Here is a 15,992-nt window from a genome sequence, read left to right as displayed (position 1 = left end):
CCATAAAAAACTGGGCATGGTGGTGGGAGATTGTGATCCCACCTCTGAGGAGGCAGACAGGAAGAGCCTTGGGGTTCCCTAGCCAGCCAGGATAGCCTAACCAGTGGAGACCCTGACTCAACAAGATGGATAGTGCTCCCCAGGAATATGGGTGTGCGCGTACGTGCGCGCCACACACACACACACACACACACACACACACACACACACACACACACACACGGAAAACATGCATGAGCTTTCTCACCTGCCCTCACCTTTATCTGCTTTGCCCACTGTCTTCCTCCCCTTGGCTCACTGCACACTGAAGCTCTTGAATCCTGGAATAAGTTAGCTGGCCAAGTTTGGGAGCTTCTGTTTTAGAATTTTCCATCCACGACTGGGAATGTCTGTAAATCCCAGCGTTTGGGAGATGGAGGCTCTGGAGAGAGGGGAGGGGGAGAGGTGGGGGAAGGAAAGAAGGAAGGAAGGAATGGATGAATGAATGAATTCCTACTTGGCATCTTCTAGTAAGTGTTCTTGGGTTTTAACAGAAATTTTTTGTTTATACCTTCCAAATTCTAAGATTATAAGCACAAATATCACACTCAGATTGTTTTGGTTTTGAGACAGGGTCTCACTGTGTAGACCTGGACAGTCTGAAATAGGCTTTGTAGACCAGGCTGGCCTCAAACTTGTATAATCCCACATGCTGGGAAGTTACCCAGAAGTTCACCACAGCTCTTTTGTTCTGTTTTAATCTCTGTTTTTTTTTCCCCTCTGAGGCCTTTTAAGAACTTTTTAAACAATTTCTTCTTCTTCTTCTTCTTCTTCTTCTTCTTCTTCTTCTTCTTCTTCTTCTTCTTACATTTTGACTCTGATGTGTCTGTGAAATTTTGTAAATATTCTTGAATTTGTGATATTTGGTTCCTCCCTAATTCCCTCTTTGGTTAACTATGCTGGTTTACACATCATTTGGAATTTGATTGATTGTTTGTTTGTTCTTTTTTTTTAATTTGGGAACACAACTTTGGTCAGGCTGAAACTTAGCATATAGACTAGGCCGTCCTCAAACTTGGAGTAACCCCCCTGCCTCTGCCTCCAAGTGCTGGGATTGCAAATGTATGCCATTTGATAATAATTGTATGTTTTCATTCTAAAATACCTGGTAGATTATTTTCATTACCTTTATTATCATTACCACTTAGTGAAATTTCCTTTTGTTTTTACAGTAGTTCCTAGCTTGAATTTATCCATTTTCATACAGTAACACTTTTTTTCTGTGCCAGGTGACAGGTAAGCTCTGATTATCTGTGTTGGAGAGTCCACATTCCTTGTTGCCTTATTTTCTACTGTGGACCATGTATATTTGTATAGTGATATCCCATCAGCCCTGATATCATTTGCAAAAATTAGTTGGGGGGAGGGTAGATGTATTGTGGAATAATCTTTTTGTACAATGTGAAGTGTACATGTGTTACTCTGACTGGTTTAATAAAAAGCTGAACGGCCAATAGCTAGGTAGGATTTCTGGGCAGAGAGGATGCTGGGAAGAAGACGGGGGACACCAGGAAACAGAGAACAAGCAAGACATTCAAGAGGAGAGGTAACAACCACATGCCACACTGTAGCACTTAGATTAATAGAAATGGGTTAATTTAAGTTATAAAAACTAGTTAGGAACTAGTCTATCTAAGCTATAGGCTGAGCTTTCATAATTAATAAGTCTCTATGTTATTTTTTTTTTTTTTTTTTTGTGAGCTAGTGGCCAAAAAGAAAAATCTGTCTACACAGATGCAGTCTTCATTTTTTTCTGACCTTAGCCTTCTCCCTTTAAGGGGCAAGCTGGCATTCACTTTGGGTGCCTTGGACCTCAGTGGGTGGACTCTAACATTCATTAAAACCCAAGTTCCCAATCAGAGCAACAGTTCCGTGTCTGTGTGACCCTAAACAAGAGACTCCCTGTCTCTGGGTCTCAGTTTCTTCCTCTGCACATTGATAGTCGTGGCAGCTCCCTTCTCTTACCAGCTATTGTAAGGATCTATGTAAATTACCAGTTACTGATGTATATCACATTATATTACCTCAAAGTTAGCTTAAGACAGTAGACAGGACATGGTGGCGCACATTGGGATCCCAGGACTCTGGAGGCATAAGCAAGAAGATCACAGACTTGAAACCAATTTGAGCTACTGACTTTGATACTATCTGAAACACCCTAACAATAAACATTTCTGGGGGTCAGGAACAGAGAATGGCTTCTTAGTAGGTTCTGGCTTGATCTTGGGCTGAGATTTGATTGGGGCTTCAGGCTGATTTGCAGGAAAACCTCCTTTCTCATGAGCCTGTGTGCACACAGCTCTCTCCACAGGGCTAATTACATGCCTTCATCAAATGGCGGCTGGCTGTCCCCAGTGCAGGTGCCCCAGGAGAGGGAGGCAGAAGCAAACCAGAATGATGTGAATGCTGGGTAGGCAAGCACTTATTGCCAAGCTGTGTTCCCAGCCCAACATATATCACTCTCCTTCCATCCCTCCTTTCTTCTTTCCTCCTATTAGTCCCCACATTGTGTGTGTGTGTGTGTGTGTGTTTTTAAGATAAGAGTCTGGGCTAGGATAATGGCTCAGTAGTTAAGAGGGCTTATAGGAAAATAATTTTGTTCTCAGCGCCCACATTAGGCAACTCACAACTGTTTGTGATTCCAATTCCAAGGGATCCTCCCTCTCTGGCCTCCGTGGGCACCTGCACACCTGTGTACACACACACACACACACACACACACACACACACACAAATAAATAATAAATAAATAAACAAACAAACAAATAAATAAATAAAAATAAAGCAAATCTTAAAAGAAAAAAATACCGGGTCTTACTATGCAGCCTTACCTGGCCAGGAACATACTATGTAGTTCAGTTAACCCCAAACTAATTGCAATCCTCCTGCCTCTCTTTGTTTGAATTACAGTCATATAATATCACATGTGGCTCTAATATACATATATACATACATGCATCTGCCTTCCAAAGTAGGCTGTGTGATAGGCACAGTGTGTACGTCAGACTTAGCCTTTCTTGTGTTTTGAAATCCTAGGCCACCACATGGCATGGTGGCTGAGCCTATGAAGGGTGCCGCAGGATTGATGAGTAACTGCACAGAACCTGTGTAAGATGTTGGCTGCAGAATCATTTGGTGCCCACATACTTCATCCAGGCTATTGTCAGGGAGAAGCCATAGGACCATTCTGGGAGTGTGGGGAACCATTAGGCACACTTTCTAGAAGCTTAAGAGCGAGCTGTGGAAACAGCAGCTAATGCTCCCTGCAAGGTGACAATGCCAGGTCCTGCTTGTTCTGAATGCGTTATTGGTGCTGGGAAGATGGCTCGGGGCTTAAAGTGTTCGTTCACATGTGAGGACCCTAATCCAGATCCCCAGAACCCACGTAAATGCCTTGGAAGGTAGAGACAGAATCCCCAGAGCAGCCGGCTGACAAGATTAGCCATATCAGGAAGGTCAGGGTTTGCTTGAGACCCTACTCAGCCAGGCGGCGGTGGTGCACACCTTTAATCCCAGCAACACTTGGGAGGCAGAGGCAGGTGGATCTCTGAGTTCAAGGCCAGCCTAGTCTACAGAGTGAGCTCCAGGACAGTCAGTTACACAGAGAAACTATCTTCAAAAACCCAAAACCAAAACCAAACAAAACAAAAAGAAAAGAGAGAGAAAGAGACCCTCCTCAAGGAATAAAGTGAAGAGTAATTAGGATGATTCAAGCCAGGCCATGGTGGTGGCGACACAGGACTTTAACCCCAGCACTCAGGAGGCAGAGACAGGCAGATCTCTGGGAGTTTGAGGCCAGCCTGGTCTACAAAGTGATTTCCAGGACTACACAGAGAAACCTTGTCTTGAGAAGCCAAAAAAAAAAAAGGTGTGAGTTGTGATATCTGCCCCCAGCCTCTGCATGCATAGGCACACCTATGCACATCACACACACACACAACACACACACACACACACACACACACACACACACACACACACACTATTCTTTGCCTTCCCAGATAAAGTGGTTGAGGTATAGAATGGTTAAGAAATTTGTTGCGGCCCCAACAGCTGGTGTGTTCTGGATTTGGGGACTCAAGTACTGAGTCCTTAAGTACTACAATGACACTTTTCTTTGTGTAATGTGACACGTGTGCCAGCCACCTCCATGGAAAACAGCCAGGGACTGAAGGAGTGAAGAAAGCAGGCATCCTGCCAGTGTTGTGGAGCGCCAGACTGACCCGCCCTAAAACCACCCTGTTCACTGACCCATCTTTATGCAAAGTATATTACCTCCTGTTTAAACAAACCCCACCCCCACCCCCGCGCCTTGGACTAAGGATGGAACCCAGAACCCTGAGCATGTTAGATGTGTGCTTACATCTGAGCTACACCCACCCTCTGCTTAAAAAGCCCCCCATGTGAGACCCAAGGTCTCTAGAAGAAACAGCATGTACAGGAAGATCAGTGGGGGACTCTTATCATAAACCACTTGGTTGGGGTTGAGATGGATCTGGCTTTCATGCTGGGGTCAGTGTTGAAGGCAGGGAAAATCACGAAGGATGTTAGAAGGTAGAATTCTCTAATTCTCTGCCATATAGAACTAATTCACAGTTCTCTTTTATTAGGCACATAGTGGAAATACACATTCAACCGAACATAAGCCAGCATACTGACTGTGGGACTGGAACCAGAGTCCCCAGAACAGGGCCTGAGACTTCCTGAATGGTAGTACCATAGGCCCTACCTTGTCCTTTCCTCTCCAACAGTAATGCTCCAGTTAGAGGTTACGGGGTGAAGGGACCTGGACCATTATTCCCTGAGGCGGATGCTTCTTTGTTGGAGTTTCATCCTTTTGGCTTGACTCGGGCCAAGCCTTCAAGTTTTCCTGCCTGGAGGCCAGATTCAGGCAGCACAATCCCAGCCTGGCCTGACTTGTGCTCCTGAGGCATAGGGTGAGGCCTTTGGCCTTTGGCACAGAGATGTTCCCTTTGTTTAAAGGTGCAAGATACAAGGCATTTGGGGCACAGATGAAGAGGACTGTCCTGGGAACAGAAGCCTAGCACCAGCCCAGAGAAGGCACCCTGGTATGAATGTGCCCAGGGCAGAGGGCATGAGAGCATGTGGTGCTGTGGCAACACGGCCAACACCTTATTTTTCTCTCCCTAGCTCTTTGCTGTTCACGGCGCCTAGAACAGGGCTTGGCACCCAGGGAGCATCACCCCACAATGCCTGTGGGAGAACATGGAATGCATGAGGCACAGTGGCTGTTTCTTCCTTCTGAAAGGCACTTAAGGGTTAGCTTGGCCCAAAGAGATAGGAGAAAGCATGGAGTCTGGTACTCAATTCACAGCTTGCAACTGAGGGGCCAGTAGGGTGGCCTTAGCCATATAGTCCCACCTCCTCTTCCTCAGCCTCCTCCAGCCCTGGCCCATCTGGGACCACCTGGTCAGTGTCCCAGCGGCCAGACTGTGGAGGGGAGACAAGGCTGTGGTCCTCCCTCAACCAGGGATGCAGGAGGATGCTGGGGGCCACTAGTCTCTCTGAAGGATCCTTGCGCAGGAGACAGCGGATCAGGCAGCGGGCAGGGGCTGATAGGCCCTCGGGCAGGGCAAAGGTCCCTCGACGGATCTTGCAGAAGAGCAGAGCAGGCTCAGAGTCTTGGAAAGGGTAGTGGCCAGCTAGCATAGTGAAGAGCGCCACACCCAGGCTCCAGATATCAGCTGCTTTGCCCGAGTAGGATGGCTGGGAGCTGAGTATCTCTGGTCCCACATAGGCAGGGCATGCATGCTTGTCCCACAGAGAGTCATCTGGTCCAGTCATCACACAGGCATCATCCAGGTTCTCCAGCACCAGCTTCGTCCTGGGTCACAGACATAAAGATCAGATCTTAATTAGGTCCTCTGGAACAGCAGCCACTAAGCCATCTCTCCAGCCCCTGTCTTTTTTAATTGTGTTTTGTTGGTGGGGGAGGGAGGCTATTTTTGGAGATAAGATTTCACTACAGCCAGGTGGTGGTGGTACATGCCTTTAACCCCAGCACTCAGGAGGCAGAGGCAGGTGGATTTCTGTGGGTTCAAGGCCAGCCTAGTCTACAGAGTGAGTTCTAGAATGGGCTCCAAAGCTACACAGAGAAACACTGTCTCAAAAAACAAACAAAAAGTTTTCACTACATTGTCCTGGCTAGCTTCCAACTTACTGTGTCAACTTCCTGAGTGCTGGGGTTACAGAAGTGAGTCATCATGCTGAGCCTCAGTGTCTTAATATTGGGGGGGGGGGTTGGCTTGGTTTGGCTTTGGTGGGTCAGGGTCTCCCTGGCTGTCCTAGAACTCACAGAGATTTGCCGGCCCTCCATCCCCAAGGGGCTTCCATAACACTGAGTCAAATTTGTCAAAGAAACTCGAGAACTAGTCTGTGAGTAAGTTAGGTCCACCCCTTTCCTCTCTTTAGTTTTTTTTTTTTTTTTTTTTTTTTTTGAGCTGAGGATCGAACCCAGGGCCTTGGGCTTGCTAGGTGAGTGCTCTACCACTGAGCTAAATCCCCAACCCCATAATTTTTTTTTTTAATCTTTGGGCAGCCATGTTTTAATTTCTTTTTTTTTTTAATTACACTCATGATATTAATTACATTTGTGGTATTCATTGATTATATTCACAGTGTTCATTCAATAACTATGATATGATTTATTACATTCATTATATTTTTATGATCCGATACTGCTGTCGGTTTGTGGGGCTTTTCCATCACACAAAACAGAAACTCTGTACTTAGGAAATCATTGCTCTATATTCCTTTCTTCTCCATCTTAATTTCTCTTGAGTTTATTTTGGGAACAGAATTACTGAGTCTGGATGGGTAGTCATTATTCCAAAAGGTCATGCATCCGGCTGAAAGCTACAGGATTCTATTGGAGCGGGTAAGAGAGAATGTGCGGGAATCCCCAGGCTCCTGGAAGCCGCACTTGAGCGTTGGGATGTGGGGCCCTTCACAAAGGCTGCCCCACCCTTGCTTGCAGCCCTGTCCTCCCTGTTGCTCTCTGTTCTCCTTTGCTCTCCTCACCTACCAGCCTTGCCTTGGAGCATGCAGGCCCCCACTCAGCTCCTGAAGCTCAGCACAGATGTTACTACCTACCCTACCCTCCCCCACACCCTAAGCTGGGACCAGTGTCCCTTTACCATCTGCTCCTGTGGCTGATGTAACCTGAGCAAACTCATGGAGCACATCTACCTTGTTAAAATTACCTCATGGTGGGCTGGAGAGATGGTTCAGTGGTTAAGAGCACTTACTGTTCTTATAGAGGACCCCCATGAGGTTCCCAGCACCCACATCAGGCAGCTCATGACTGCCTGTAATTCCATCTCCAGGGAGTCTGATGCCCTCTTCTAGCCTCTGTGGGCATGTGCACATGCAAATAATTAAAAACAAAAGCACAAAGCCAGATGTGACACACGCCTTTAGTCCCAGCACCGAGGAGACAGAGGCAGGCAGATCTCTTAGTGCAGGCCAGCCAGTTTATTGCTGTAATTTTCAAATGTGTGTGTATTTGTGTGTAGTGTACATGTGTGGGGGCAGGGGCGTACCCATTCCGAGACCAGAGGTCAAGTTTAAGTGTATTCCTTGATCTTTCTCCTCTTCTTTCTTTTTTTGGTTTTTGGGTTTCTCTGTGAAACCATCCTGGCTGTCCTGGATCTCGCTCTGTGGACCAGGCTGGCCTCGAACTCACAGAGATCCACCTGCCTCTGCCTCCCGAGTGCTGGGATTAAAGGCTTTCACCACCACTGCCCGGCTTCTTTCTTTAAAAAAAAAAAAAAAAAAAAAAAAAAAAGATTTATTTATTTATTTTTTTATTCAAATGTGTGTTTTGCCTGTGTGAATGTCTGGGCACTATGAGCATTCAGTACCCACAATGGCCAGAAGAGGATGTCAGATCCCCTGGACTTGGAGTTACAGATGGTTGTGAGCCACCATGTGGGTGCTGGGAACTGAACCTGGGTCCTCTGCAAAAGCAAAAGCACTCTAACCATTGAATCATCTCTCCAACCCTCCCTTCCCCCAACATACACCGTGTGTGTGTGTGTGTGTGTGTGTGTGTGTGTGTGTGTGTGTGTGTGTGAGAGAGAGAGAGAGAGAGAGAGAGAGAGAGAGAGAGAGAGAGAATGAATCTCACTATATAGCCCAGTGGAACTCACTAGGTATGCTAGGCTGGCCTCCAGCTCATGAGACCCACCCACCTGTCTCTGCCTCTCCCGGATTTAAAAGTGTGTGCTAACATCCCCAGCTATTCCATTATTTCTTATTTAACTTGAGATAGTCTAAACCAGGAGCTCACCAATTAGAGAGACTAGCTGGCCAGAGGTCTCTGGGGTCTGCCTGTCTCTGCCCCTCACCCCCATGCCCAGCGTTAGGGTTACAGACTCCACACCACAGGCCACTGCCACTCAGTCCTGGGGATTTTTTTTTCCCCTGTCTTTCTTTTGCTGCCTAGGATGGAATCCAGAGCCTTGCACATGCTAATCACATCCTTTACCACTGTGCTACTCCTTAGCTCATCCTGCCTACGGTGGACCTCAGTTTCCCTACCACGGTCCACTTCTCACATGTGCCTCTGGGGTCACACTTACCTCTCACAGTTGCTGAAGACAAACCGACACAGCTTGAGGTCGCGCAAGACAAGCCCATGTCGGTGACAGTGTGCCACCGCAGCAGCCATCTGACGGAAAAGCTCAGTGGCCTCCCGCTCAGGGATACCGCGGCGGCTGCGCACCAGGCTATGCAAGTCCCCGTGGGTCTTCTCGAAGAAGGTGTAGAGAAACTGAGCGCCCAGCAGGATGTCGGCAGGACGGGCCACGTGCTGATGGGTCGGCAGCCTTGCATAGGGTGCCAGCACCGCCTGGGCCTCACGGGTCGGGTACACCTGGGGACAGAGCCAGGAGTAAGCACAGCTAGGGACCTAGGAAGCCAGGCTGGCCTAGCAAAGGGGGAGAGCCAACCATTAGACACAGGTGAGCCACACACACAGGGGGCCTTGCTTAGCAAAGTCACTCATAGCCTGACATCAGCCGACTCTCCGCAGGCCACAGGTCAGGTCTGGGGCCACAAGGCCAGCAAGTAGCACATGTGGGACTAGAACCTGTGCATCCACCTCTGTGCTCTAAACTGCCACCCTGTGTGACCTTATGCCTCAGAGAATTGAAACTAGGGTATAAACCAAATAGAAAAACACTCCCAGAGGCAGACCACCACCAAGCCCCCATCCCTGCCGACCTAAGAACAGCCAGCTCAAGAGCCTGCCTGCAGTCCCTGCCCAGCTGACTGGGCATTGCCTGTTCACTTGCTGTTCAGGACGCAGCACCAGCAAGCCCACAGACCAAAGCTTCCCAAGGAACTAAGAAAGATGCCAGAACCCAGAATATTTTGTTTTTTCAGTCTTGGAGATCAAATCCAGGGCCAGTCTTTGCTAGGCAAGTGTGAACTAGTATTTTGGAAGGGAGCACTTATTTTAGAAAGTCTGGGCCTGCTGTGGAGGCACACTCAGTTGGCAGAGGCAGGTGGAACTCTGTGCGTTTGAGGCCAGCCTGACCTACAAAGTAAGTTCCAGGCTAGCCAGAGCTACACAGTGAAATTATGACCAAAAAAAAAAAAAAAAGGCTGGAGAGATGGCTCAGCGGTTAAGAGCACTGGCTGTTCTTCCAGAGGTCCTGAGTTCAATTCCCAGCAACCACATGGTGGCTCACAACCAACCATCTGTAATGAGATCTGGTACCCTCTTCTGGCCTGCAAGCATGTCATGTAGGCAGAACACTGTATACATAATAAATAAATAAAAATCTAAAATAAAAAAAAAGGTGGACCTACAGGACTCAGAAGTGACCTGAATGACCCAAAGATACTCAAGGGAAAAACTTCCCAAGTTGGGGGCATTTGGGAAATGTGCTCAGCGTTTGTGTACGCACACACCTGGAAGGTGGGTCCAGTATTCTGGAGAATAAACAAGTTCAGGAAAGGGAAGTGATCTGTGTGAAAAAGCCACACTTGAACCTGTTAGAAGTTGGTTATTGCAGCGCTGATAGAACATTTCATTGCTTTTGACTTTGAACTCATGCATGCTGACAAATATATTTAATCTATGAAAAACGTCAAGCATGTGATCTTTAAAAAAAAGGGGGGGAGGGGGCTGGAGAGATGAGTCGGCAGTTAAGAGCACCGACTTGTGGTGGGCGCTCCTGCTCAGCTGCACCTGTCCTAGCTCCAGAGAGCAGCGGAGCCCTAATCCACCTTTTGTTACCCTCTACCCTCTACGTGAATTTTGTCTCAGAGTTTCCCAAGGGTACAAAGGCCTATGCAAAACTTGATTCAGGAAACCTGGAAAACCGTGGTTCCTGACAAATCGAGGAATTTGCACTTGGCATGTATTGTGGGGAGCCCTTTCAGGTTGTTTTGAGCATATGGAAATTAACTGGCTAACCGGTATTGGAGAGAAATATAACCGCCCTACGCAAAGGGTTAGTTAGTGCTTCAGTCCTTCGAGGCTGGGCCCTCCTGCAGCCGCGAAAGGCTAAATTCATTCTTAAGATGCCTCTGAGTCTTCATTCCACGGACCCACGTGAACCCACACACCCGTGCCACGACCACTCAGCTACACTGACTGCTCTTCTAGAGGACCCTGGTTAAATTCCCAGCACCCACATGGCAACTCACAACTGTTTTTTTTAACCCCAGTTCCAGGGGATCCAGACATACACATAAGCAAAACACCCATACCCATAAAATAATAAAGAATGATTTAAAAGAAACGCTAGAGTAGCAGGAGAAAATGAACACACAGACCTACTACTTTCTCCCCCAATGCCTGGTCCTGCCTAGCACCTTTGCACCTCTTTATTTTCCCAAGGAGGGGGTAAGACATCTCTGTATGTCTCCCTGGCTGTCCTAGAACTCACTATGTAGACCAGGCTGGCCTCAAACTCACAGAGACACACCTGCCTCTGCCTCTCAAATGCTGGGATTCTAGGTGTGCGCCACCACTCTTGGCCCTATGTGCCTCCTGTACCTGCAGCCAGGACACACTCTGCCTTTGCATGCTCCTCCCCATGCCTCCTTCAGCTTCTGACATGCACTGTCCTTGGCATCTGTGAGCCGCCCCCCCAGACTTCCTTATGTTCCCCTGCATCCCTTCCCCTCCCCTCTTTGCTTCTCCCTCCCTTCTGGCACCAGTTTCTGTCCATGATGCTCATCATGGCCTGTTCTCCTCTGGTGTGCACCTGTGGAGGCTGGAGAAAAACCTCCGGTGCCAGCCAACCTTTTCCTTAAGATTTATTTTTATGAATCGTGTGTGTTTATGTGTGTGTGTGTGTGTGTCTGTCTGTCTGTCTGTGTATGTATATGTGCACAGGAGTCAGAAGCCTGAGGCCAGAAACCCTACATTTCCCTGGAGCTGAGTTGTATAGGCAGTGGTGGCCTGCCTCAAGGGATGCTGGGACCAGAACTCGGGTCTCCACAAGAGTTCCAAGTACTCTTAACCACGGAACCATGTCTCTAGCCCTTTGATTCATTCTCTCTCCCTCTCCCTCTCCCCGAGGTAGATTCTCTCACTGACCTGGGAACTGACTCACTAAGTGGGCTAGCTGGCTGACCAGTGAGCGCTGGAGGTCTGCCTGTCTCCACCTTCTCAGTGCAGGATTACGAGTGTGCAACAACTCTCCCCCACCCCCACCCCTTTCTCTCTCAACACCGACTCTGAGGCTCACCACCTGAGCTATCTCCCTAGCCCCACATGCCCACTTTTTTTTTTCTTTTTAATCTCTCCATGCCTCTCACTAGAATGTCAGTCTGATAGCAGGAACACTGCGTCTAGGTTTGTTTTGGTTTTGAGACAGGTTCTCAGTATGTAGCCCAGGCTTGCCTGAAATTTGCCGCAATCCTCCTGTCCCAGCCACCCCAGTGCTGGGATTACAGGCATGTGCCACCACACCCTACTTGGGTCTGTTTTTTGGCCATAGCGGGTGCATTGCATTTATGATGCTCTATGAAGTTTTGTCAGTTGAGGAACCCGGTGGTAATCTGCAAAACCAGGACCCTGCAATCCTCTGGGTCCCAGTCCTTTTGCAGGGTCCTGGGGTGTTGGAGGGGAGAGCTCACGGACCATACCTTGCAAGTGTACTTTGTGCCTGTGGGGCAGTGCAGGGCCCAGTAAGTGCGGCTGCCTTGCTCTCGTTCCAAAAGGACATAGGGCCCCAGCCGGGTTGCAGGGGTCACAGCAAGTGACAAGTCTGAGGCAAGAGGTGGGCTGGGGGGCAGCAGGCAGGGGGGCGGCCCAGGCTCGGGCCCACCTCTCACTCGTTTTAGGACCGGACATTCGGAGTCAATGTTGTCATCCAGCGGTTTCTTCCTGCAGGGGACACCAGCAGCAGCAGCCAGAGGGGTGGCTCGCCTCTAGAGAGAAGGGAAGAAAGACTGTTTGGTAGCCCCTGTCTTCTCCGCTAGGACCCTCTGGACAGAGAAACATCACCCTGGGTTTTCCGAAGCTCACTAGGCATGGTGCTCTCAAATGCAAGGACAGCTGGAGAAGGAAGGAACCCGCGACGAAAGAAAGGCTTCATAGTAATGCAATCAGGAAAGCTGGGCATAGGGACACACCCACGCACTGTCAGCATCGGGGAGGCAGAGGCTGGAGGATGGCGAGTTCCTGGCCGGCCTGGGCTGCATAATGAGCCCACCGCAACCGCTCAGGCCTAAGGCGCTCCCAGACGTCGGAGTTAGAGAACGAGAAAGTGAGAGTGAGAGACAGAACGAAAGACAAGAAGGAGAGAGAGAATACGCATGAATATTTATAAATACGTCGGGACTCCCAGTATCCTGATCGCCAGACTCGGGAAACGTCCCTTCGCAGCTCCCCAACGGGTACCTTGTCCTAGGGTTCCTCACGGGTCTCAGAGCCGCCTGCGCACGTGTACCCGCTTCACCTAGCCGATCTCGGGGTCCCCGGCACCTTCGTGCCAGACCTCAGCCTCCGCAGATTCAGCAGTAGCGGCTTCCGCTGCTCAAGTGCGGCGGCACGGGGCCCCGGGCTCCCATCCCCGCCCGGCTGATGTAAACCTGAGCTAATCTGCGGCTGACGCCCTGCGGCCCTGGATTGCACCAGCCACGACCCGCCCCTGTAGCCCAGCGCGCTCCGCCCGCACCTTCGGGGCCACTCGTCCCCCCCTTACCTTCCCCCATCCCCGCTTAGCCCCCTGAAGAAGTACCCGGAGCCACCAACTCTCCTTACCGTAGTACTTTATACCTAGTTCCGCATATATGAAATGGGAATGAGATCCTAATGGAGATCCTAAAGAAGAACAAACAGGCTGTTTACAAACTCGCGTCCCACCCTATTAAGCCCCTAGCTTGACCTGGGCACGAAGCCCCACGCTCTGAATCCTGGGAACCTTCCCTCCAAGCAACCCTTTTAAGTGTGCACCCAGCTCTGCTCAGACTCTGGTGCAGCTCGGAAAAGCCACTTAGCGCCCTAGCTGGCTGGGGGTGGGGCTCTGTGAGGGCACTTTCCTAGCACGCATAAGGCCCCGCTCTGTAACAAAGCCAAAAACAACCCAAGAAAACACAGCTTCAGTTCCATTCTCCATAAAAATGGATTTGGAACGGTGCTCACTTCATGTAGTTGCTGTGAGAGTTAATAAGTTCGTGTGTGCAAAACTCTTAGATCAGTTGGGTGTAATGCACACCTAGAACTTCAGTTACTCAGAAGCCTGAGGCAGGAGGATGGCCTATTTGATGGTGTAGCTCTAGCTGTCCTGGAACTCACTCTATAGACCAGGCTGATCTCGAACTCACAGAGATGCACCTGCCTCTGTCCCCAGTACTAGGACTAGAGGTCTTCTTATCACGATAAAAAGAAATTTTAAAAATTAAAAAATTTTTTAAAAATTTTAAAAATTAAAAAAATAAAGATAAAAGAAATTTAAGGGCAGAAGTGGGGGAGGGGAGGAGGGCTGTAGCTCAACCACAGAACATTTGCCTAGCATGCACTAGGCAGTGAGTTCAATTCCCAGTAACAACAAACAAAATGTAGAGCAGTTAGCCAGGTGCACACCTTTAATCCCAGCACTCAGGAGGCAGAGGCTGGCAGAGCTCTGTGAGTTTGAAGCCAGCCTGGTCTACAGAGAGAGTTCTAGGACAGCCAGGACTACAGACAGAGAAACCCTGTCTCAAAAAACAAAACACAACAAAAATTGGGGCTGCAGAGATGGCTTAGTGATTAAGAGCATTGGCTGCTCTTCTGGGTTCAATTCTCAGCCCCCACATGGCTCACATCAGTCTATAACTCCAGTTCCAGGGGATCTGACACCCTCATATAGACATACATACAGGTAAAACACTAATGAAACAAAATAAAAACAATAAAAATAAAATAACAAAATAAACAACAATAACAAAACACACACACACACACACACACACACACAAAATACAGAGTGATGTGTGGCCCATGCAGGCACTCAGAAAATAGGATGGAGCCACTGGACACTAGAGGTGGACGGATATAACAAGATTCCAGCCACAGCTGAAGCTGGACACGGTGGTGACACCCTACCCGACTCTGCCACCCTAGCAAAGCCCCAAAGGCCCAGTGCTTCTGACACTCTACATCTTGATACTTGAGTTCATTCATATATAAAAAAGAAAAAAAAGAAAGAAAAGAAAAAAGAGAAAGACAAGAAAAAAAAGAAGGGGAAAAAATTCCTTCAGGAAAAGCTAGAGGGCGGCAGGGCCAGGACACCTTTGTTTCTCTAGTTCTGGAAGCCAGGGAATCAACTCTCTCCCAAAACCACATACAGCAGAGGATTCTGGCATCTAATTTGATTCTGCCCACCCGGCAGCTGGAGAGGGGTAAATGAACTTATTTTCAGACCCCAGGAGAGGTGGAAGAGGCCGGAGCTGTGAGAGACAAAGGGTAGGGTGGTTGTGTTCTGTGCACTGATCTAGCACCAGGCCTGAACTAGGTGTGCCTGCCATTGCACACTCACTGCTTGCTTGAGATGGATGCCAGGCCTGTTCAAAAGCTGGGGACTCAAGGTAACTACATTGACCCAGATCTTATAAATAAAAAAATAAATAATAACCACAGCAGTTTAAAGTAGATCATAGTACTGGGTGATGGTAGCACATGCCTCTAATCCCAGCACTTAGGAGGCAGAGGCAGGTGGGTCTCTAAGTTCGAAGTCAGCCTGGTCTACAGAGTGAGTTTCAGAACAGCTAAGGCTACACAGAGAAACCCTGTCTTAAACAAAAAACAACAACAACAACAAAAAATCAAGCAAGCAAACAAACAAAAAAACCAACAAACTTTTTAAGATGGGGTAACTGCCAGGAGTGGTAGTGTACACCTTTAACAAAGTTATCCTCTGCGCCATTGCAAGTTTGTGGCCAGCCTGAGCAACAAAGACCCCTGTTGTGGGTGAAGAAAAACAAAAAGAAATTCCCTTTATTCCCCTATCATATTTAGTAAGCCTGAACATGTTGTCTCAACAATCAACAAAATTGCCAGTCGCATTAAACTTTCTCATACTAACATCTCAGAATCTGTTGTTGTTGTTTTTTGCTTTAGTTTTATATTTTGTATGGTTTGGGACTGTTGTTGTTTTATTGAGGCAGAGCTATATAGTGGAAGCTGGTCTTGAATTCCTGATCCTCCTGCCTCTACTTCAAATGCTCTGAGGACAAGTGTGTGACAAAGTATTGAGTTGCCGACTGAGCTGCATTCCCAGCCTCAACTTTTCTTTGTCCCATTTTTTTTTTTTTTTTTTTTTTTTTTTTGAGATAGGATCTTTCTCTTCTCCCCCCGACCCCCTTTCCAAGGCAGGGTTTCTCTGTGTAACAGTCCTGGCTGTCCTGGAACTACTCTGTAGACCAGGCTGGCCTCTGGCCTGGAATTCATTGAGACCCATCTGTCTCTGCCTCCCAAGTGCTGGGAT

The 15,992-nt window shown here is 48.3% G+C and overlaps 1 protein-coding gene across 1 annotated transcript; it reads right to left on the bottom strand.

Annotated features, from left to right (window-relative positions):
* Window positions 1-4,625: 4,625 nt before the first annotated feature.
* Window positions 4,626-13,239, bottom strand: Trib3 (tribbles pseudokinase 3). Its single transcript, XM_036184356.1, has 6 exons — window positions 13,230-13,239; window positions 12,984-13,140; window positions 12,551-12,614; window positions 12,169-12,453; window positions 8,643-8,935; window positions 4,626-5,884 (listed from the first exon to the last, which is right to left on the bottom strand). Exons 1-6 carry the CDS (start codon window positions 13,237-13,239, stop codon window positions 5,404-5,406), a joined length of 1,290 nt encoding a protein of 429 aa, XP_036040249.1. The 3' UTR covers window positions 4,626-5,403.
* Window positions 13,240-15,992: the final 2,753 nt, after the last annotated feature.

The sequence above is a fragment of the Onychomys torridus genome, chromosome 4 (genome assembly GCF_903995425.1).
Source record: "Onychomys torridus chromosome 4, mOncTor1.1, whole genome shotgun sequence".
Classification (NCBI taxonomy): domain Eukaryota; kingdom Metazoa; phylum Chordata; class Mammalia; order Rodentia; family Cricetidae; genus Onychomys; species Onychomys torridus.
This window is presented reverse-complemented; position numbering and strand designations above follow the sequence as displayed.